The sequence below is a fragment of the Salarias fasciatus genome, chromosome 20, assembly GCF_902148845.1.
Source record: "Salarias fasciatus chromosome 20, fSalaFa1.1, whole genome shotgun sequence".
Taxonomy (NCBI): Eukaryota; Metazoa; Chordata; class Actinopteri; order Blenniiformes; family Blenniidae; genus Salarias; species Salarias fasciatus.
Genome location: NC_043764.1, coordinates 15,176,282 through 15,200,297, shown reverse-complemented (window position 1 = coordinate 15,200,297; position 24,016 = coordinate 15,176,282). Strand labels below are relative to the sequence as shown.

Genomic DNA, 24,016 nt, shown 5'->3' with positions numbered 1-24,016 from the left:
TTCAAAAGTAAACCATAACTCGGACCACACACCAACATAGCATTAGATAAATTAGCATAATAAATATACCAGTATGATTATGATGAAATAAAGGGAGTCATAAATGATGAAGTGAACATTAGACTTCATAAGACCTCATAATCCTTCTCGCCATCTCCAGAGAAGTTAAAATGTTTTATGCAATCATCCTGTCTGCTCAGTAGAGGCTGTGCTGCTTCCCTCCCTTCCCTCTGTTCTCTCTCACGCCATTTATCTCTCCGTCCATCGGGAATAAAGCACGCTCCGAGGGTAAACACACACAAACAGCCTCTCCCCATAATTCCAGCGGAGTTTATGTGGGACGTGCCGATAGTATCTCTTCGCTCCATTGTCTCCATTGCGCCACGCTGCACTTCACAAACATAGAGAAAACACACATCGGAAGCGTTCACTTCAAACGTTCACACTCTGGCCTTTTATTTCATATTTATCTGTGGCAGACACACACAGCAGCCCCCCCCCCCCTCTTCTGAGAGGCTTTGAAATGCTTTTTGAAATTATTTCAGGATTTTCGTTCAGTTTCTGGCTGAAACTGTATCTAACATTTCCGGGGCCTGCGCACATACTTAACACTTTCAAATCATAAAACAGGGAGGGTAAAGACAGACTCAGCTGACAGAGACAGAGACAGAGACAGATGTGTGTGTGTGTGTGTGTGTGTGTGTGTGTGTGTGCACGCCTTGTGTGTGTGCACGCCTTGTGTGTGCGAAGCCAAGGATCATAGGTGCACAGCTGTTAGAAATGTGCATTCTCTCACTCTCTGCTCATTTATTTAAGTGATTATAATCCCTCCATCAAACCAAAAAGCGCCAGAACTATAATGATCCTTCCCAGGGGCATTAGGTGATGATTGGTGCTGCAGAGGCAATTATCTTTCCATTGCTTCCTGCTCGCTCTGTCTCTGTATCAGTCCTGCCCTTTTCTCCTTTGTAGTCTTGGAAGCCAGCAATAGTCTCTTGTTACTAATAAAACTCATATTACATATTTATATGCCCAGACACACATATAGGACTCATATATTGCACGCACACACACACACACACACACACACACACACACACACACACACACACACACACCCCACTGAGAAGGGCCTGCCACTGCCTGACCTTTGAGGGTAACCGAACCAGAAAGGTCTGTCTGCCTGTGTGTGTGTGTGTGTGTGTGTGTGTGTGTGTGTGTGTGTGTGTGTGTGTGTGTGTCTCTGTTTCTGTCTGTTGGGTGGGGTCAGACCAGTACTTGTTGATTCTGGTGCATCGAATTACTGCCCGTCTGTCACATTCAATTACGGTTTTGGACTGGTGATGCACACAGCCTGCCTCTGTGTGTGTGTGTGTGTGAGTGTCGCTCACCTCCAGCTGTGTTGTGCTGACAAGACGAGTCACAAGTATCCGCTTGTGATTTGCCGATTTCATCATTTCCGACTCAGGGATAATCCCCTTTTTAAAAAAAAAAAAAAAAAAAAAAAAACTTAATTACTTTGTAAATTAGCCTCTTTCACTAATGTGTTTGGCCTCTTTCACTAATGTGTGTATGAAGGCAGAGATCTGTATTTTTCTTTCTTTCTTTTTCTTCTTTTTTTTTTTTTTGTCTTGTTTTGAAGCTGATTCCCAGTTTCTATGTCTCATAAAGTGACTGGCACTCAGTCACTGCACATGAGGAATCCATCATAAAGGATTCCTCATATGTGACCTATCGTACTGTTTCTCCTGGTGCTATACCAAAGAAATGTGTCTGTTCAGAGTCCTGTCAAACAAGATAATTGTACAAGACACAGACACATTTACATTGCAGTTCTATGTGAGGCTGTTGCTATTGTTTCCAAGCAGCTGAAACGCCCTTGCACAGACATGAAACAGTTGTTTTTTTTTCTTTAAATATCACTTTTGAAGCACTCAGTCAGTTTAATTGTCATCTATCACATTGAAGTCCTCTTTCCCCCCCTCCCTTGTAGTCTGTTTCCTTTTTGCAAATCTTCTTGACACGTGTTGCTCGCACTGCTGTATGTCCTCCTTATTTTCTTGAAGCATCAATTTTGGACATTGAAGCCGTTTAAACCGCACATTTTGAGTTTCTCTGCTTACTACTGTTTGGGTTTTATGGCCGGGAACTGATCTTTCTGCTGCCATGACCATCTGCTGTAACTGTTTTTCTTAATGGAAAATCGGAGTCTGGCATTCTGAGTGTTTATGGGCTTTCTGAAGGGATACTGGTTGTTAATTTATCCATCAGGTGTTTCCTGCTGGTTAGGAGTTTGATTCCAAGTCTGATCTATGAGGTGAATCCCTAGTTAGTGTCATAACAACATGTCAGTTGGACTTGAAAGCGCTTCCTTATCCTCGCCATTGCAACACTTCTGCGCCGCTCCCACCAAAGTGTGAACGTGTGAACTTGAAAGCGAGTCAACGCTTTCCTAGTCAGAGTGAACGGCTGGAAAGAAAACAAAGCGAGAGAGAGAGAGAGAGAGAGAGAAAGAGAGGATCGGGGGGTTTATTATTTCTGTCCAGTGTTTTCGTTCGCAGTTCCATCAACCAGTGTGGAGAGGGATCATTTTCTTCCTCTCACCGTAGGTGTCAGAGGCCACACGCAAAACTGTACATGTAAACGTGCACGGTTCTCTCTGCATACCCACACCCACTAATTCACACTCTCATGCAGATGTCAGCAAAGGTCATAGTACTTAGAGAAGCCCTCTCCATCACTTACCACTCTCTTCTGTTTTGGCTGTCTGCTGCTTCTCAGAGAGCTCTTATTTCCTCACTAACTGCAGATCGGCTTTTCTCCTTTGTTTATATTTCCCATGGATTTAATTTATCCTTTTTTTTAATTCTTTTTTTTTCCTTTGAACAGTTGGTGATGACTTTTTGGAGCAAATATCATTTAAAGGAACACGCTTTTCTCCCCAACTTTTTTGCTGCTTCGCTTCTAAACCTCCTCCTCTTAACTCTTCACGTCCCCCATCCCCCCACCCCCCACCCCCACCCCCAGCAGCCTCTTTCATCTTCCCAGGATGCCATGCGGGAGACAGCCGAGCGGATCATGGAGCTGGAGAGGGCACTGAGGGAGAGCATGAACACCTCCGCTCACAGAGAGGCTCTGTGGGCGCAGGAGGAGGCCGACCGCGTTCAGGCGCAGAGACAGGTCCACTGACCGCCACATGCCGAAGACTCGACAGCAGCACACACTTTTACACAGATACTCCCCGGCTCCTGTTTAGACTCATCAGCTCAACCAGCAGAAAGATAAACCCCAACAAAAATAAAAAAGAGAACTGAACTGCGCCTCCGTGTGGCCCAGAAGATAACTGCATGCTGATCGCTCTCAATGACTTCTTCCTCCGGACCTTCCTAATATGTTTTTCTTGCCCAACAAATTCACAATTACACAATTACTGGGTGCCTTTTGCGTCTCCTCTGTTATTACATTTTATTCCAGACTGAGTTTGTGTTCTCTAAACATGCCCTTGTTTATTTTCTTCTTCTTGACTGAAATTTAAAACTGCAACATTAAATTCCAGTGGCCGCCTTTCATTTTCTTTTGTTAAGTTCGCTGTGGCGTGCCTGAAAACGTAAGCATATGTTTGACATGTTGTGAGTTTACGAGCATATAATCAGAATTTACTAACAAAGCTGTAAGCTTCGGTCTTGATGGAGTGCAGGCTGCCCTTTTTACCCCGAGTGTCTCACTATCTGTCTGTCTGTCTTTCTGTCTGCTCTGCCAGCTGGTTGCTCTGCATCTTTAAGCAGCCCCCCCCCCCCAAAAGAAAATGTATGTGTGTGCTTTTTGTATGTGTGTTTGTGAGTGTAGGTGTGTCTGCGGTGGGAAAGAGAAACAGGGCGAGGGAGTGTGTTTCCTCTCGGTGTGAGCGTGCATTTGAATGAGAATGACCTCGCATTACTTATGAGTGCCACAAGTAACATGAGAGCAATCAGCGGTTAAAACAAGAACTAACATTTCGAGGCAGAATCGCTGTTGTTGCTTCAAACACACGGCTGCCCTCGAAGAGAACTGAAACGATGGAGAGAGGAGGGCGCTGGACAGAGCAGCGACGCAAGAGAGGGTCAAACTCAGTTTAAGAAGTGCAGATAGAGCCAATGCGAACTGTGGCTTGTCTTTTCCTTATTTTTTTTTTTTTTTTTCGATCTCTGTGCTCTGCATGCTTGACTTACGTTCAGTGTGGATACAGTGTTTATCAAACAATATTCTGATTCACTGAGAAGTCAGAAGGAAAACTATATTTATGTCTGAGGGAGTTTTCGCACGCTTAGAAGTGGATGATTCAGCTTTGACCCAAGTTTACCCATGTGTGCAGGAATCAAGGAAATCCTTTCCTGACTTGTGACACATTAGCACTCATTGACCCCAAAAGTTTTTGTCAACTTCTTTTATTTTAAGTTGATCCAGACCCTATGCACAGAAAACATACCGACGCGGCAAGCAGCCGTTCTGGCAACTGAACTCTGTATGAACTGGGTGCGAATAGAGTTACAGTCACAGTAAGGTGTGTATTTTGCCAATCCTTTAGTCGCTGCTGTTCTTAAACAGTCGTCTATAGAGAGCAACTTGTAAACCCGTGTGTCGTAACCACAAGAATTGCCGGTCTGGCTTTACAGTCTTCATAGGTGTGGATGGGAGAAAAGAGAGAGTGGATAGGTCCGTCTGAAGCATCACCTGACCCTGGCACTGTTTCAGAGCTCCCTGCCAAACACACATTCTCACTCCCCCCCCCCCCTTCACTCTCTGCTTGATTTTCCTCTTTCTTCTCCCCTGTGTCCCAGAGTAATCAGTCTCATGATGTGTAATGCGCTGAAAGTCTTCCATCAGCCTGACCTGCTGAAATGGAGCATGGGTAATGCCCGGGGTCGCTTTTCTTTACACCCACATTCTCTGGGTCTCTCTCTCCGTCTCTGTCTCCTGTCTTTCTTGAAGACTCGATTCTGCCGCCCGTTCTCTGCACCGACCTTCGTTCCTTCCCGCCTGCCTTCTTAACTTGTCTCGCGTAATTATCTCCGTGCTTTCTCTCCGTTTTTCTGCGTCTCTTTGCCTCTCTTCCCGTCTGTGGCGTTTGAACTCGGCCTTTGAACCAGCAACACGACCCAAATGGACAAGAGGGATTTGGCCCTTACCTCTGAGCCCTCAATCAGCTTATCAACGAAAGGGGCTTTGGGCCGGTCTTAGCGAGCCTTAGCCTGGCTGGGGGGCTTTGCCTTGAAGTTGAGCTAAATTAGCACGCACAGGCTCGCCGCTAAGCTGATTAGGACCCTAATTTCACTAAAATGCATTGTATTCCTTATTAATGATGTGATTGTGAAGTGAGGGCTAGCCTGGGTGGTGGACTAATGAGGAACTTAAGGGGGTGGGGGCCGCTGGTCGGTGTGTGGGGCTTGATAGACATGTGGTGGGTGTAAATGAGTTGTGAGTGTGACCCTTGGCATTCAAGATGAAAAAGATTGGCTTGAGCTGTGAATAAGAAATCAAACATCAAAACAGAGTGACGCTGGACAGTTGGCCGTCTTGATCACGAGTGTGTTGATTGCTGGAAACAAACCGGGGGATTTTTTAATGAAAACGCTGCTTTCGCTGCCACTCTGCTACCAATGAGAATTTCAGTTATTCACACTTACTCTGCCGTCTACCATTTCTTCTCCTCGTTCCACACGTGACAGTCGGTCAGTGAGCGCTTTATCAGACATCTGTGTAGCACACCTGGAAAACTGAAGGAGATGGAGAGTGTCCTGGAAATGTGTGAACGATTTGGCTCCTTCATAAAAGAGGCCCATCGCTTTTTTTCAGCTCCTGCGCCATGCTGCGTGCTCTCCTTATAATCTTCTTCTCCATTTTCTCGTGTGCCTTCTTCTTTTCTTATTCCCCTTTGTTTCTTCTTGCTTTTTTGTTTTCGGCTATCTTATATCACAGATCTGTGAATCATCATGGCTGCACAGAGACGCAGTCACATTGTTGTGGTTTCTGTCCTCGCGGCGTCTGAACAAGCCCTCGGAGCCCAGCATCCTCTTGTGAAGTGCTTGTTGTGGGGCAATTAGACACTTCCGGTCTGAGGATAATGGTGCCCCGCGGTTACATCCTGTCTGTCACACACTCTCAGGTTGGGCACCGGGGCTCGTATGGCCGGAGGGCGTGTGAGTGTGTGCGCAGAGGGAGGAGATGAGCGCTGCTCTCAAGCGCTTTAAAGTAGAACCACACTTAAGAAGTGGGGTGAAATAAGCGGTGAAAGGTGAGAGAGGGAACTCTTATTTCCAGAGCAGGGGTCAGTGGACGCATCATTCAACTAACCTATGAACCTCGGCAATTTCACCCAGCCCCGGGAAGTCGAGCGTTTACTGATTTCGCCGTTTGGGTTCTGATGTCATCTCTCAGTCTCTCACGACAGACCCTTTGAAATCAACACAGCACGCAAGCTCAAGCCTGCAGACGACGTGCATTGTGTTTCCGATTACTTTCCGACGTCCATAATAACATGTTTGTGTGTGAGTGCGTGTACGCATCCGCCTGATGATGGAACAAACATTGTGCACCACATTTTATGTCATATGAATCCTCAGCGGACTTATATCTTAAATATCTGGGCACGAAGCTTTGTCACTAGCTTGTCTAAAGCCATTGTTCTGTTTGTCCTGGAACAGCTGGAGGAGCTGATGGGGGCTTTGGAGAAGACACGCCAGGAGCTGGATGCCACCAAGCTGCGTCTGTCCTCCACTCAGCAGTCCCTGCACGAAAGAGACGGCCACCTGAAAAGCCTGTGCCACGAGAGACGCAAACAGCTGGAGGAGATTCTGGAGATGAAGTTAGTCTCATGCTCATCTGCACCCAAACTGTTGAACTGCCATTTGATTCATAACTCGGATATAGCACTTTTGTAATCAGGAGGCACCATGAAAGCAACGTTCCGGTAACAGCTTTACAATGCTGTTGTGTTCAGTTTTAATGAAAGGTTTGGTATTTTTTTAAGTTAACATCCTATTGAATATTCAATATCACAACACAATTGCTAAAACCCTCAAAGAGCATTTAATGCAAAGCACTTGCCAGGGGTTACAGTGAAATATATACGTGTTTTTTCTTAACTGAGCACTGAGGGTAAAGCCTTTACATCATTCACATCTCAACTTACCTTAACTCCATTCATCAAGTCTAATAGTGGAGTCTGTGACCACATCCTTTATCTTGTGTACTCGCAGGCCTGCATTCCTATGAACAGTGAAAAGAGGGCCGCTGTCCACTAATGTAAATAACGTGTGACGATGTGATGTGGTGCAGGACATGCTGGAAAAAGTGCCTGTGGTCGTGATTGACAGGCCGTGAAATACACGATCAATTATTATATTTCCTGACAGTGGCACTCGCTGGTTTCTTCACTGCTTTACCGGTTTCACTCGTCCTGCACAGCTTTATTGTCTCCGCAGCATAAAAACTTTTTTTTTTTTTTTTTCCCCACTCACCTGCCCACATGTGCGTCGGCGCATAAATGTTATACAGACATCAGCTCGGAGGTGTGATCTGAAGCAGGATCAGCCGTTGTCTGGAGCTGCCTTTTGAAAAGTTACATTTATTGAGGACAGGTGGTGCAGCCTCGAGCAGTGTGTCCACCTCTTTTCTTTTTTCTTTTCTGTTTGGTTCCTGTGACTGTGAGTAAGAGGAACAGAAAGCTGAAGGAGGAAAATCAGCGCAGGACCGTCGGCAATTGTGTGTCTGTGTGTGTGAGTGTGTGAGTGGGTCCAGTGATCTGTCGGGGGATCGGCCCCATGTGCGTTTGCTTTGAGTGCTCTGATTGAAGGAGCATGGAACCACATATCTGGTTGTCATGTGCCGTAGAGAAATGCCTTTAATGTCAACCACTCACTGCAGTACAAAAGAGAAGCCTGGCACATATGTATTAAAAACACAACTTTTAAAATCCATTTTGCCTCACAAGTCCCTCTGATCACAATAACTCTAAAAGAATGTGCAGATATGTGTGTCTCTGCCTGCAGTGTGTGTGTGAGGAGAGTTTCACTTGGGACTGACAGAGGAGTGCCGCTCTCTTGTCCACATCCACACACAAACACACTTTTCTTGCAGCATCTTCCTGTCAGTTTGAATTTCTTTCATGTGGGGATTACCAGGAATACTTATCAGAGGAAATCTCTTACATGTGATGGAGACACCCGTCGAGGTATGGATGTGAAATTACATAAAGGCTCAGTGACCCGACATGTCAATGATGTTTTTGTGCTTTACTGGCACTGTGTTTACATTAGTGTTATTTCACCATTAGTGGGATGTATGTTCACCACGGCCAGTGTGATGGTTCACTGACATAGACAGCAACAAACGTAGAAGAGATTCTTTACTTTTGTGTTTGAGGCTTTTGACGAGTCTGCGCTGGTGAGACCTAATGGAGGAGGCACAGAGGGCGTGAGTGTGTGTGTGTGGTCTGTTGTGCATTGGAATCTGTGTGTGTGTGTGTGTGTGTGTGCATGCAGAGGTTGGAGGCATGGGTTTGGGGTCACTGGTGATGAGGATTAAAGGACTGTTGAATTGCAAGGGGCAAAGCTTCGTGAGACTGACATACATCTGAACAAGCCGCAAAAGATACGCATGCAGAACCGACACACAACCTCAGTGGAACTCACATATAATCACTCACGTCTGCAGACATGCATATAGTTTCACAAACTGTGGCTTTTATGCTTAAAAGGGGCCATATCCCCTCGGTACAGCTCTGGTCCAAGTTAGCAGAGGGGAAACTAAACAGGAAAGATAGAGCGGAGAAAGAGAGGCAACAGGGGAGACGGAGAATAACAGCAAGAGAGGAAGGGTGAGAGTGAACGCAGGGATAATATGCGACAGAAAGAGAGAGAGAGAGAGAATGGGAGGGGAGGGGGTGCAGTGGAGGGGCTAGACAAACTGAAGTATTTCAAATCTTAGAAATCATGAGAGAAGTTTGATTCCATGCCAAGTTTCTCCTTCTCTCCACTGTAATGTGGCATTTGTCAAGAAGACCAGCTGAAGCAAACCATGTGAGGAACGTTCCCCAGTGGACGGGGGAGCTGTGTGTGTGTATGTGTGTGTGTGTGTGTGTGCGTGTGCACGTGTTTAGGACGGAGGGAGGTAGAGAAAACTCTTGGCTTTTCAACACTGTTAATGAAAGAGACAAGGGGGGAAAAATAATTTTCAATATCCTCTCATTGCTGCGTTTCCTTGGTTCTGTGTGTGTGTGTGTGTGTGTGTGTGTGTGTGTGTGTGTGTGTGTGTGTGTGTGTGTGTGTCTTTTTTCTATTATAGAGCTGAATGCTTGATGCATAAGGAGCAGTGCGGGTCTCCCCTATCACCCCACACCAGATTGTGTTTCGACCAAACTGTCCAGCATTAACATTAACACACACACTCACACACACACATACACACACCCTCACAGATGGCCTCCAGAGGAGCTTGTCATTAAATGACTACAGGGTAACGGGGTTGTAGGTGCACAATAGAGAAATTATGAGTTTGGACATCTTGAATAGCTGGTCATTGAGACGTTTCCATCTTCGGGACGGGATAATACTTCATGCCACAACACCGCAGCGGCTTCCTGAACCTGAGCCTCCCGTAGACACCGGGAATGTCGGAGGTACTATCTTTGTTTATCTTTTAGTGATTGAAAGTAGCGATAGTGCAAAGAAAAGGTAGTGGCAGATTTGCAGAAGACGCAGAAAAAAAGGTTGAGTTTACAAAATGGAAGCACAGAAATGTGACGACTTAAAATATTGGGAGATTTGAGGGAAATCATGTCGGCATGAGAAAAAAAAAACATACAGTAGACAGGAAAGGAGAGAGATTGCGGTAGAGAGCCAGAGAGGAAATGGTAAATGACGGAAAAAAAGGATGATGGAGTGAAGCAGTGATTGATTGAGGGGTGATGGATGGAATTAGGGAGGAAAATGATGGAGGGAGTAGTGGAGGAAAGAACAGATAGAAGATGGAGTGGAGCGGAGAAGAGCAGGAAGAGGCACAACATCACTCCTGTCTCTCTCTGTAGCTTAAAGGCAGTAGTAAACGAGGAAAACACTCAACCATTCCTCCAGACAACCTGTCTGTAAAGGTTTTTATTATAATTCAAAAATGTAAAAATCAGTCCTAGATTGAACATTTTATAATGTAATAAAAATGTTGAATTTAAGCCCAGGCGGAAAAATTTTAGTATCATATAAGGATTCCAAGGTTGAGCCAAGTGTCCTCTTTTTTTGGGACATCAAGGTGATCAACCTTGAAATATGTCTGTCAATAAATATTTTATTTTAATTCATCAAATATCTTTATCAAGTCAACATTTAACATTCAAAATATGTTTTTCCAAAAATGCTAAATTCTGATTCAGAAGAAGAAGACTTGATGTCATTTTTTTCTTTTTAATAAATCCAAAAAAAAAAACCCTGAAAAATGTCTTGAACTTCCAGAATATGTAACCATGTGTTCCTCTGTCCCGAAGTTAATAGGATTTCTGAATCTGCTTCTGGTTAAATGCCATAAATAAGATCTGTGGTCGGATGGTCCTCTAACCTCTGAGAAAGATGGTTTTCTAACAAGAAACAAATGGGGATTTCCTGCAGTAGTTTGCATTTCATGTTGAACGCAGGTTTGTTTACAGACTCATGTTGATATGAATGAAAAACCTTTCCAGTAAACTGTTTTCACACCTAACTAAGGGGTGAATTTAGCAACCACTGAAATGTAAATTAATGTATTGGAAGTCATTTGGTCTGTATTATTGCTTATTTTGGGCATTTTGGTCCAAACAAGGCGCCAGCTGGTACAGCGTCATGCTCCAGTGTCTTCAGAGCGTAACGACATGAGGATGTTTACAGGCTACGACCGGGATTTCATTTAGTGAATGCTTTGTACTCTCATTAAAACATGTTTTTGCTTTTCTGCACCGTCACACCGCAAACATCAGAACAATTAAAGCCGCTTTTCTATGAGGCGTTTTTAAATCGCTGTTCCTTCGATTTGTGAATCGTTGCGTGTTTGAGGATTTATCAGAACAAATATGAAATCACTGAACGGAGCTCATCTGCCTGCAGGGGAAGTCCTTTGTTGAATTATGATTTTTGCTTCTTCATGACATCTCTCAGTAACACAGTTGTGAAACATAAGGCCTGTGGACCAAAACTGACCCGCAAGACTCTCTAATATGGACCACCAAACCACCAAGCAAACTGCAAGAATTCCAAAGGAAAAATACATTTTTTTTTTTAAATCAAATCTTTTAAGAGTAGCATGGAGACCCCAGCTGGGGTATTGAAACTCTGTCCAAGCGCAAAGAAGCTCTCGTAGATGGAGGAAATGTCATGAAGCCTAAACTACAGCCCCAAAGTGAGCCCTGTTCCGCCTGCCGGCTCGTTCCTTGAACTCCTCCAGCAGAAGCAACATTACGACTTTCAAATCCCCGCCGTAGACATCCTGTCTGCGCAGCGCTCCGGCCATGGTTACAGTCACCAAACACAGAGAGAGACCAGCTGCACGGGCTGAAACACACACTCAAACACACGAGCATTAAAGCCTGGACACACTCTTTGAATCACATTAACGCCTTAAAAGTGTGTTTTTATATTCCTATTTTTGGAGTTTCGGTCCTAAAAGCGGGACTGGCGGTGATGTAGTGATGCTTCCCCAAAGTCAAGAGCCGAAGTACTTCATGGTGTCACGTTGCAATTGTTGTGATTGTTAATGATGAGACATGGAGGGCCGGGGCGGCACGTGAATAGGATTCTCTGTGTTGAAGTGACGAGGAGGGGCCTGACCACACATCACCTTCCTCTCTCCGACCAAGTTTGTGTGTGTGTCGCCTCGTGGGAACTTCGGGCCATTCATCATCTCTGTCTGTGCTCCCATGCCCTCTGACTCCCTTGTTTACCTTCGACGTGTGTGTCAGCTGTCGAGCCTATAGGTGTGTTATTATGTCAAGGCCCAAGCAGGCTCCACCCTCCTCCTCCTCCTCCTCCTCCTCCTCCTCCTCCTCCTTTGAGGTTTTGTCAATGGAGGACTTCATCAAATGGAAATCCCTGCTTTCAAGTCCTTGTTGGGTACAGTATGGTAACGAGAGCCTTCTACTGGGGTCTCGCAGCAAAAAGCTGCAAGGGTGGAGGTAACAAATACGTGTGGGAAGTCTCCCTATTAGGTTCAATTTCTGAATTGGATACTGCGTTGTCCAGTTAATGCCGCTGAAAATTGAGTGCTAAATTTAAGTCAAAATTCTTGGACCTGATTTTTTTTTTTTTGTTCCAGGGCATGTTTTCCTCCCGGCCTCCCATCGCCAGCGATCATGGCTTCAACTCACTTTACTCAGGGTTTGGCTGCTCTCGCATCAATTATGGTTATTTTTTTTTGTCACTGCTTATTAATATTTTATTGGTACTTATATCCACATAGTATGCTTGGCAAGTGTTGACCCGGCACATAAATATGAATTGGGACTCTCGCATTGACTGAAGTTTGGTACACACACACACACACACACACACACACACACACACACACACACACACACACACCGCTGGCCTGCTGTATGAGAACTATAGCAGCGATTTGTCAGCTATGGAGAGACCCGGTCATTTTTGTGGGATACTCATGAGGTTGATGTTGAACTATAAGAACGGTTCGCACCCCGGGGACGAAACGCAATGTGCAGTACGTGTGTTTTGTTAAAGCTGTAATAGACAGAGACAGGACAATTATTTCGTCTTCATCTGATGAGTGACACAGTAAATATGGAGTGACTGTGACGCGCCAAAACAAAGGAACGCAGTGAGAAAAGATACAAAGGAGGCACAAAGGAGGAAAATGTGTGTGGAAAATTGTTTACACTGAGTTGTCCGCTCCAGTGAAATACTTCACTCATTGTTTCATCTGTCTTTTACTTCATCAGTCTTTTAACACCAATGTCCTCACTTCCTCTGACGGTCCAACACTCAGCCGCCTCTCTTTGTCCGCCGTTCCCTTGTTCTATCTCTGGATGGGTGGAAGAAGGCCTGGAATTTATCACACATACCTAATAATTACTATCACAGGAAATGGTACTGAGGAAGTAGCCGCACCAGCCCTGCTAATTAGTGTCAGTCGCAAACACACACACAAACACACACACACACACACACACACAAACACACACAAAGCTCATTAGTGTCATTTGGCTTGTTGTCGGAGTAAAACTCTCAGGGAAAGCCCACTGTGATTGGCCTCGGGGAGACTTACACCCCCGAGTTTACCCGGCTGTATAAATCTCAAGACTAATTCATTGCATGTCTGCGTGTGCGCGTGTTGTTAACTCCGCGCAAGAGTGGGCAATTGATTAGGTGGGCCGTGCGGCAGTAAAGCGGCAGCCCAGGACACACAGCACCCACAGGTGACTGGTGATGGCCTGCTAAATGACCGTCCTGGCCTTGGGGTCGCAGCAGGAATGAAGACAAATAAGGCTGGCCGAGGGTGGAGAGCGGTGCTGCTCGGCTCTCGTGGTCGTTAAACTAATCCGACTTTAAGATCTGCAAGGTACACACATCAGCGTATGATCTGACCGATGGCTGCAGAGATGGGAGGAAAGGGGTTAAACCGAAAGTGCAAAGAGAGTGTGCAGGGACTGATTTTCGAAGGAGAAATGGGATGGGCTGCTTCTAATGCAGCTGCATGTAATATGTTGTTGGATGTTCTGTGTCGTAAAACGGCCGTTAAAATAGTGGCTAAGTGAAATGCCCTCATGGTTTACCATTATGGGCACATGAAATGCTGCTGCACCCACACAAGTGAGTCAATGGGGCATACTGGCATACATTCACACACTGTAAACACCTCAAGGGCCTTATGGGGTTGGCACACACACACCCACAAACAAACACCCACACACACACACACACACACACACACACACACACACACACACACACACACACACACACACACCTGAGCTGCAGCTTCTGTTTTTATCCTCTGTGACTTTTCCAGATCATGTGACTAAATCCTTCTCACCTTTTAGAACCATCAACAACACTAAATCCTATAATTTTGGAGCCTTTTGGAGCAGCAGTATTGCCGTTTACAATTGTACCTAATTTTTCCTCTCTCCCAATAACTTTAGATAACTCTCTTTAGTCAGTGCTTCAGCTTTCTTGTTCTTTGTTGGTTTCACTATAGGGTTTTTTTTTTTGTTTGTTTGTTTTTTAATCAGCACTGCACATATTTCAGTCTTGCTGAGACGACTCCCAGGAGGTTTTAATAGAGAACAATGGCTGAGCGAACCACTTCCCAACACCGGGTCGCTCCAGCACTGCACAGCAGTCAGCACACACCACGGCAGCCCCTGGCACTTCTGGGTTTTGTGTGTGTGTGCGTGAGCGTGTGCATGCGTGTGTGTGTGTGTGTGTGTGTGTTTGTCTGATCTAGTTAATTCAGGGATGCAGACCCAAACTGTAATTATCATTATTCACTTCTCGGCAGAGGTAAGAAACAGCCCCAGCAAGTTTGGATGCGCTTGTGTATCTGTGTTGATGCGCATTGAATAAGTTTTCTGTGCAAAGGACAACATGTAAATACATGAATTGTGTGTATATGTGTGTCCGTGGTTGGTTGTGTGTGTGTGTGTGTGTGTGTGTGTGTGTGTGTGTGTGTGTGTGTGTGTGTGTGTGTGTGTGTGTGTGTGTGTGTGTGTGTGTGTGTGTGTGTGTGTGTGTGTGTGTGTGTTCTCGTATTTCTATCCTTGTTGGGGCCAAATGTCCCCACAAGGATAGCAAAACGTGGAACGACGTGCCTTGTGGGGACCTTTTTCCGGTCCTAAGTAGAAGAAACAGTGTTTTCTTGACCATGTTGTTGTTACTGAAAAAAGTAAAAGTGCAAAAACATTTCTTTAGGGTTAGGCTTTGTTGTGGTGTGGGTTAGGGTTAGGGTAAGGGTCAGGGTTAGGGGCTAGACATGAATGGGAGTCAATGGACGGTCCCCACGAGGATAGAAATACGAGACTGTGTGTGTGTGTGTGTGTGTGTGTGTTTTATGTGAATGGAGCTATGAGGGCTATAAGCGGTGGAAGATAAGCAGATTGTGCCCGTGGCTGTGTGACGGGTTTTCCCGCCCTGCTTTTGTTCTTTTGGTCTCCGCTAAATGGAGACATATTGGAAACGGTTCTCTTTAGGCCACTGGGTATCTGGAGCTCAGGTTTAGGAAGGAGGTCAGTGAAAGAGAGAGGAGAAATCACAGGGCAGGAAACAAAAAGAGTAGAAAAAGATGTGAATAAAAATAAGAAGGTCATTGGAGCTAAGCTCACCACTAAAATTTAAATCTAATAAAAAAAAAAAAAAAACAACAACAACAAAACAAACCGCGTTTGCCTAATTTGTTTGTGGTGATAAATTACCATTCACAAGCATCACAGACATAGTTAACTTTCACAACTCTGCCATAAAACGTTTGCCTCACTTTTACAATTTTGGAGTTTGTGTCTAAGAAAACAAAGTACAAAGCAAAGCCGACCAGAAGAGACGCAATGTTGAAAAAGAAAAAAAAACACACAAAAACAAAACGTAAAGCCAAGTTTTAATTGATGCAAGCGTCATGTCTATCCAGGATGGGAACCGCAGCTTAATCTGTAAGTTCTTCATCTTTAAAACGAGCATCATCGAGACAGAGGAGGTCTTAATGTGGGCGGGTAGACTGTGTGGAAACAGGACTGGTCACCGCTGAACAAACAGCACCGAAGGCCTGCAGAGACTGGAAGAGCTGGAACCACTGTGAACACAGACAATGGCACGATTGTTACCCCACAGATGAAACACTGAGTATTAGGAGAGTCTTTTATGTTTTGGTCAGGTGTCATTTTAAGTAAAGAACAGAAATTTGTCGAAGTCTTATTTCGACATCGGCGGTCATGCCTGAACAAGACCATGACCAGTGTTGAGCAAGTGTCTTCATTTTAAAAGATGTCACTGCGTATTTAAAAGGAGTTAATCATTTGTAACTCTTGACTGAGTTTTAAATGCATCCTTCGAGTGTTATGTGTGGGTGCACAGCCATATTTTTCAGCGTTGCTTTGACGTTTTCATTGAGCTGTCACGACGTCTCTGGGAAAGTGTAATCACTTTCATCAGTCTATTCACTTGATGTGGTTAGCTCAAGCGGGATTAATTTGTCAGCGGAAGATTCCCTCTAATCCAAACGTTACTGGTCCATTGAAAAACAGATTTATGAGCTAATTACAAAGAAAAGAGGCAGCCACAAAACAGCTTAAATGAACTATTGAAATACAAACAGCAGCAGAAAGGTAAGCTAGCATTCTTTTTTTTTTTAATATATTTTCCTTTGAGTGAATTGTGATTGTGACTCATTGTGGGACATTTTTTATCCTGAAATCAAGTCATTGTGTTTTCATGGGAATGGGTGGGAATGTCCCAACCTCACAAAAAAAAAAAAAAAAAAGAGAAACCTGGACGTGAAAGTGGAATCATACAGACAGTTCTCATCAGTGTGTTTGTTAACAGTTGATGTTTAGCAGTTAACAGTTCTTGGCATTTCTGGGCAATAAAGGGAATTATTAGAAATGAAGATACTTACTTTGAATTTGTCATAGTAAACCACACTGATGAATTAAGGGTATTTTTTATTTATATGCTGTGGAATTGGTCCTTGGCAATAAATGTTATACTACTGGAAGGCCTGACTGTTCCCTTGAAATGGTGGAACTCTTGTTCAGAACATGCATTTTCAATACTTAGTGTTGGTTGCAACTTTTGTGCCAATGCCAAACAGATTTTTTTTTTTTTAAATGAATGAATGGAAGTTCACCGATACCACAAAGTGATTTACAGCAACTGGATAAGTACAGAAATGATATTTTAAAAACAGCCATACAGGGCTGGAGAGGTGGGTCTGCAAAGGGGTTTTTCACAATGTCTTCTGAGCCCACATTCCTCAGCTCCACTGGAAGACCGTTCCAATGTTTGAAAACAACAGCCTGCAAAGTAGAGTCTCTTTTTGTTCTGTCTGCTTCACTGCTGTTGACTCTTGTTTGGTGCAGTTTGGTGGACTGGATGGTAGAGACTGAACAGGCTTTTCAATGGTACACAACTTATTGCCAGCTTATGAAGAATTTACTATTTGCAGGTTTATTTCAGCTGGGAAGATAAAGAACAGCATGCTGGATGGTGCCGGGGGCCTCATATATGAGAGCAGTTGAATTTGAGTCTGTCTGTCGAATAATTACATATTGCATGCCAAGCAAAGATATGGCCAAGCCGTTCTTAAGTCTGTAAGAAAAGAAAGCGAAAACTGACACGGAATCATTCTTCAAAGTTTTCAGAAGCTTAATACAGAACAACACCATCCGAGCAGGTGCACTTAAAGAGCGTGCGTCTTAAACACACACAGGGTTGTCACACATGATGTAATTTCAATGCGAAATCAAAAGAGGAATCCCAGATGCTTGTTTTCTCTTGTGACTTTCATGCTCCCTTTCCCTCCGTCTGCGCAGACGCTCACAGCGACGTGCACTGACGTATCCGACGTGTCTCTGATCCCTTTTAGCCACAGGTCTTTGGGTTCAGCGTTTACTGAAATCAAATGTGTGTGTTTGGCCTTGGGTTACACACTCCATTGAATTAAGGAAATGGTGCACACGTGCACTGGAGCTGAGTCTCTCTCTCACACACACACACACACACACACACACACAAACCATTGCACATACACATACAGCCTTATAGGGACACAGATCCCTATTAAGTTAAAAAAAAAAAAAAAAAAAATAGAGTTGAGTGTCTTCTTCCATCGCAAGAGCTTTTATGTGATAAGATCGGCTCGGGGTGCTCTCCTATGCAGGATTCCTGAGCACATCAAACAACAGTAAACCACATCACACAGACAGGAAGAACTCGGCTCCATTAGCCAGCCCATAAAGAACATGTGTGTGTAACAGGAGAGCTGCGCCAGCCACTACAAAAGGTTTACGTAGGACAAACACGGTGAGGTAGGAAGTCCTCCGATGAACCCAGAAATTAATGTGCATTTGATGTGAGTATTCAGACATATTCAAGGACATTCTTGAGGCCGTGTACACTCACGCATACGTATTGTTGTGGTTTCATCTAAATTATTTAATCTTTCTGCTTTATTTTCAAAGCAAATTGGGACTAAGTCAAGATCGTGTTACTCATTTATATGAATTCTTTTCAGGAATGTTTGTGAAAACACAGTGGGCACCAAGAGATTGTCAACATTTCATGCAGTTTTTACAGAGAGTAACGTCTCTCTCTCTCTCATGAGGTGTTCGGTGACAAAAGGCCAAAAAAGACACAAAAACAGCTAGAGGGAGACAGAATGACAAAGACAGGCTAGCAAACACAAAGTGGAAAAGCTTGACCCAGATTGAGTTTTCCCATTTTTCTTACATTGATTTGAAACAGATCTTCACTGCGTCTCCTGTTCAAGCTGCAGGCAGTGAGATCTCACCCTCCACTCAGACTCCAGAGGATCTAATTCAAACTGAATGTCCATCAGTCGATGGCTGGTTCGGCTCTGACATGATAGTACGTCTTAATCATCTACTGTGCAGAATGAGACGTGTATAAATCGATTGTTTGAAATCACATCAAACATTCGGACAGTCGAGAAGCGGGAGGCATATAATCACAATGTGTACGGAGACACATGACAGGATGAAATGGAGACACGGGGCCCACCCAGCCTCATGTTAAAACCATCCTAATGTGTATTAATCCAAAGGATTAGGCTTCCTGCTAGCATTACAAGCCTTCTCGTGCCAGTCAGCAATGTTCTACCCACTGAGGTTAGCATGTAATGCTCGAGATGACATTTACACAAACAGTATTAATACTACTGATGCCGCGCAGGATACCAGCGCAAATGTTGTGGAGCCTGATCTGTGAGGGTGTGCTGTAGATGGCGGATTGGATTGTGTGGTGGAGGCGGAAAAGCCTGGTGGATGGCAAAAGGGGGAGACGGAGGGTGTTCGAGACGAGTTATGCACTATGGCAGGCCCAATTGCTTGCGGCTCCTGTTGTGTGTTTGGCTTTGTTTGAGCATGTCCAATATAACCAGTCACAAGGGAGTCTCTGCCAGAGCAAACACACACACACACACACACACACACACACAAACACAGGGCTGAGCTGTGGGGAAGGCTTTTATGGCACTGAAGATCTCAGTAACCTGACACCTAGGGCAAACACTGAGTAATAAAGCAATTGCGGCAAATTGTTTAGGTTGTGCTCCTGGCGTGGTTTGTTTATCAGACTCGAGAGTGTCTCGGTTTCCGATCATCAGTGTCCTGGCACGTCGTTCTGAGAGGTCGGTGCATGATAAACTTGTTTGCATGCACAAGTCAATTTGGGGAAGAAAAAAAAAAAGCAGCACACAATCTGCATAAACAGTAAAGTCCTCATGCACATATTCACAGTAACACAAGTGTGCAGCTCTGTGGACATCTCCACATTTGTGCCTTTGTTTTCTTAAACCTTGAGAGAAAAAAAAAAAACTTCCTGGTATGTCTGACTGCACGACTGCAGATAAAAGAGCAGCAAACTTTCTTTCTTTTTTTTTTTTTGCTTTCTCATTTGTGCTGCTCCTCCTTTGACTGCTGCTCTTCTGCGGCATATCTTGTGCTTGTATGAGACTGTTCAACCTTTCATGGCACCCATTCACCCATTTCATATACAGTGACTCTTCTTAGAAGAAATGTGTATTTCTATCTGGAACACTTCAGTTCTTCATTCCGGCGAGAAGTGAAAAGTCTTAGTCAGTGAGGAACTTCTTCCCAGTGTCTAACCAGCGCAGGCAGACTCTGACACACAGACCATGTTTGCATTATTTACAGTGCACTCAGACACATTTAAACAAATCTACTCATGCATCCACGGCAGCGGTGAGAAAAAGTCAACGGTAACTTATGTATGTTGTGTCGACCCAGTCTGTACTTCAGAGTGAAAAACGATGTTGATAGATGAATCGTCTGATGTTACTCTTTGAGAGAATCCAGGTTTGATTTGAAATAAAACAATCCCCCAGTAGATTACACTGCAAATCATGTTCAGTTGTGGAAGCTGTGGAGGCCATTTTTAGCAACTTCTGACTGCATATAATGTAATTAAAAATAATAGTAGGCGCTAAATCAAATCCCCAACAATAACTGTCAACAATAAAAAAAAAAAATAAAAGAAATTAGTGAAGTTAGGAAAATTCTGCTGCGTAGCACTGTATGTTTAATGTTGAATATATTAGTGTGAACACGAAGTGAAACCAACTGCAGTGTAAGAGTTCGGGAATTTGATAATGCCCGTTGTAACAATCGGTGCTATGAAACAGCAAATGCAACACTGGGTATTTGATGCTCTGTCTCACTTTGGAAAATGACCTTGAGCAAGGCAGTGAACCCCAAATTTCTCTCAGTGTAGGTTGAGCACCTTGGCTGATGCACACACCAGTGTGTGTGTGTGTGTGTGTGTGTGTGTGTGTGTGTGTGTGTGTGTGTGTGTGTGAGTGTGAGTGTGAGTGTGGGATTGGGTGAATGTGACCTGAACTAAGTTCATTGTGAGAGCCAAATTTAAATCATCACCAATTATATTTTGCCGTGATAACTAAGAACTAAGAAAAATGGAAGACTCTCTCTCTCTCTCCCTCTCTCTCTCTCACACACATACACACACACACACCCTCCTGCATGTAACCATAGCCAGCAAATGGACTCAGTGGAAGCCATTGTTGAAATAACTGTGATGTAATCTAGCAAGGGAGCTGGCGTGGACGTGTGTGTTATCTGTCCGAAGATCTGTGAGTCTGTCAGCAGCATCTAACTGCACACTACCACAGGTCTCCTTATTAAAAACCAGACGTATGCTGGAATTTATGCGCAGGTGTGTGGGAGGGCCGGCCGAGCACTTGTGACACAGGCTGTGTTTACGCGTGAGTATTAGTGTATATGTCAGTTTGTCATTTTTTGATGAGTGGTTGTGGGGAAAAAAAAGGTAAACTGCTCACAAAACAACTGGACTCAATCAGACAACTCTGGTTCAGGAACGTGATATTTGCTGTTTCCTGCGGTGATTACAAGGCACTCACTTTTTGCTGTTTCATGCTTTTGTGTGTGTGTGTGTGTGTGTGTGTGTGTGTGCGAGCCCGTGTCCACACTTGCGTCTTCAATTTTCATACCTCCATAAAAATTTATGAACGCACACGCAATCAAACTTCCTCATCCAAGAAGTAGCGTTTTAACACGGCGCGAGCTTTCACTGTGTCTTTAACACACAAAAGCCTCGTCGCAATGACTGTGCTTTCAAAGTAAGGGTTTGTCTCTGCTGGGAGTTCACGCCGACCGGTGAACAAGCAAATTTAATGACACAACAGTCTGGATGTACCAGAGGCATGATCTGTCTGCACCAGCTCCAACGTACAAATTACCCAGATTACAGAGCGGGGTGGGTGTATATGTCTGCCCGTGTGTGTGTGCGAGTGTGTGCGTGCGTGCATGCATGGGTGTGTTCTTGTCTTTGTGTGTCCACTCTGCATCAATACAAATTCCTGTGTTTCTTTTAATGCCAGAACCCGTGTGTGTGTATGTGTGTTTATCAGTGTGTGTGCCTCCAAATGTGTGTATCCCTCTGTGTACTGACAAGGAAATAATAGTGAGGGTTTTTTTTTTTTTTTTTTTTTTTTTTTTTTAATCAGAAGGCCAGGTAGTAATCATGTTACTCTTTGATCCCATGATCCTCACTGATCTGTTTAAATATACAGTAGACTTGTCCAGACCTGGCTGCAGTGCTTCTAATCAGCACCCTCTCCAAGCCACTGTGTGTGTATGTGCCCGTGCAAGTGTGTGTGTGTGTGTGTGCACGCACGTGCATGTGTGGGAGACTTTCTGTCTGCCTTTCCTCCACAACGTATTTCTTTAAAATGCATTTCTCCCCCCTTTTACTTTTTGAAGCACTTTAATGCCTGACTAATGAAGTCTATATAAGTTAGTATGCGGTCGCAGTGTGTTTGTGTGGTGGACTGTAAAGGACGCATGCGGTTCCAGCCACTTCAACACAAAGTAGGGTATTTTTCCCCTCTTACTTACACTTTACCATCATTCATTAAAAGAAAAGGCTGTTACCCAAGGTTTATCAGACGATGGCTAATAATTAGCAGATGTGCGGATACGTGTTTTTTGTCTAATTGATGTTCCTGCAGCTTTCTACACGCAGGTGGTGCGTTCGTTCAGTCAGGCACTCTTTCTAAACACACCAACATACCTAAAGAAAAACCTCTATCTGTATGAAACAGTAGATGCAAATAATGAAAAATAAACTTGTTATATGGTTAGATTTTGAAACACTTCTTGTCATAAGTTCTGAAATGCCATGCTGGAAGCTGTGCACGTGCATGAAAGATTGCATTTGTGCGTTTGGTTCCATGCAAGAAATTGCATCAATAAAATGACGCGCAACTCGTGGGAGCATTGTGGCTCTCTGGCGGCGGAGCTGAGCTCATGTGACTGTGATTGGAAATAACTGTGATTGGCTGATGGAGTGTGGGGTGAATGTTAGTGTGACCCTGTGTGTCCTTTACACACTGACGGGAAATAGACTTGTCCTAGCTCCAACGAAAGCTATAATTCCGAGAGCGATGCGGGCCAAAGGCGTGCGCGCACGCTCACACACGCGTCTATTCGCACACACGTACGTGCACCCTCAAGTTTGCTCACAGTCGAAGTTCTCGCTGTGCTGTAGTAACCACATTAATTGGGTTGTGTAATTGTCTGGCAAAGCATTGTGGGAAGCGACCCATACGGATCTGTCCTTTCACCTCAAACCGCTTTTTAAACACGGGCCCGTCGTCATGACAGTGCTATCCAGAAAATTGCCGAACATGTGTGTACTGTATATATGTGTGTCGGAGTGAATGTGTGTGTTAGTCGGTGATGCCCTGTGTGTATGTGTGTATGTATGTGTGTGTGTGTGTGTCTATTACTGCTTTAGGGGAAGTGAGTGTAGTGGCCTCCCATTCCACCGCATGTCGGCTGTGGTTCAGCTGTGGTCCACCGCCAGGCCCTGCATTTGGAACACAGAGAAAATACACCCGGGGTACTCGCTCCCACTGTTTTCTGGACCCGTCTTTCATCGGTTTGTGTGTACATGTGTATTTTGAGTGCAGGTCTGTGTGTGAATAAGTGTGTGTGTGTGTATGTTGTACTCTCTGCCCCTGATATTTTAAGGTCTTTTGGCCCCACGTCATGAGTGTGCGCTGTATTTCCAGGCTCCAGTTAGATGACCGGAGTGAGAGAACCCGTTGCGGAGGACAGGAAAGGCAGGAGGAATGAGGAGAGAGGAAAGCAAGGCGGGTAATTGAAGGGTTCAGGGTAATACTTAGGCCAAGGATGGCTGTTTCGACGTGTTTGCATAACCTCCTTGAACTTAATATTCAGCCCCACTTTGGAGTGAGTATAGGGCACGACAGAGGCGAATTGAGAATGATAGAGGGAGCGAGATGGCGAATGATAGAGAGGTCCGGGTCCAAGGCGGAGGTGATGCCATTCTCTCCTCCGACGACTGGCTCGTCTCTTTGATCAGCCACAGAAAGGGGGCGGAGAGCGGGAGTGATGGAATGAGGATGGAGAGAGAAAATGACAGCGGATTGTGGTAGCTTTCCTGTCCAAGAGCCCGTGATGAAGTGTTTGACAGAGGGTTATTGAGGCGCACGGGAACGCACGGCGCAATAAAGATTACATTTTGGATGACGCAATGCAGAAGACGTCCTCCTGGTATTTTTAGTTTACATTGCTGTCAGTTCAGGGTGGATGTGTCACTGCAGCCCCACGCTGCTACAGAAATAAATATGCTTTGCTTACCTTGCAGGTCTACAATATTTCAGCTATTATTTGGCAAACTGTGATAACAATAATCAGTTTTATAATAATGATTCCGATGGGAATGTGGAAAATGGTGGAAAAAGTATAATTTTTCAA

At 44.5% G+C, this 24,016-nt stretch overlaps 1 protein-coding gene across 1 annotated transcript in view; it reads left to right on the top strand.

The window, feature by feature from the left end:
* The window catches only part of LOC115407854 (ERC protein 2-like), a 105,653-nt gene that overhangs the window by 64,510 nt on the left and 17,127 nt on the right, over nt 1–24,016 (top strand). The window contains exons 14-15 of the mRNA XM_030118381.1: nt 3,049–3,180; nt 6,681–6,841. Coding sequence (XP_029974241.1) covers nt 3,049–3,180; nt 6,681–6,841 — 293 coding nt within the window. The remainder of the gene's footprint in view (nt 1–3,048; nt 3,181–6,680; nt 6,842–24,016) is intronic.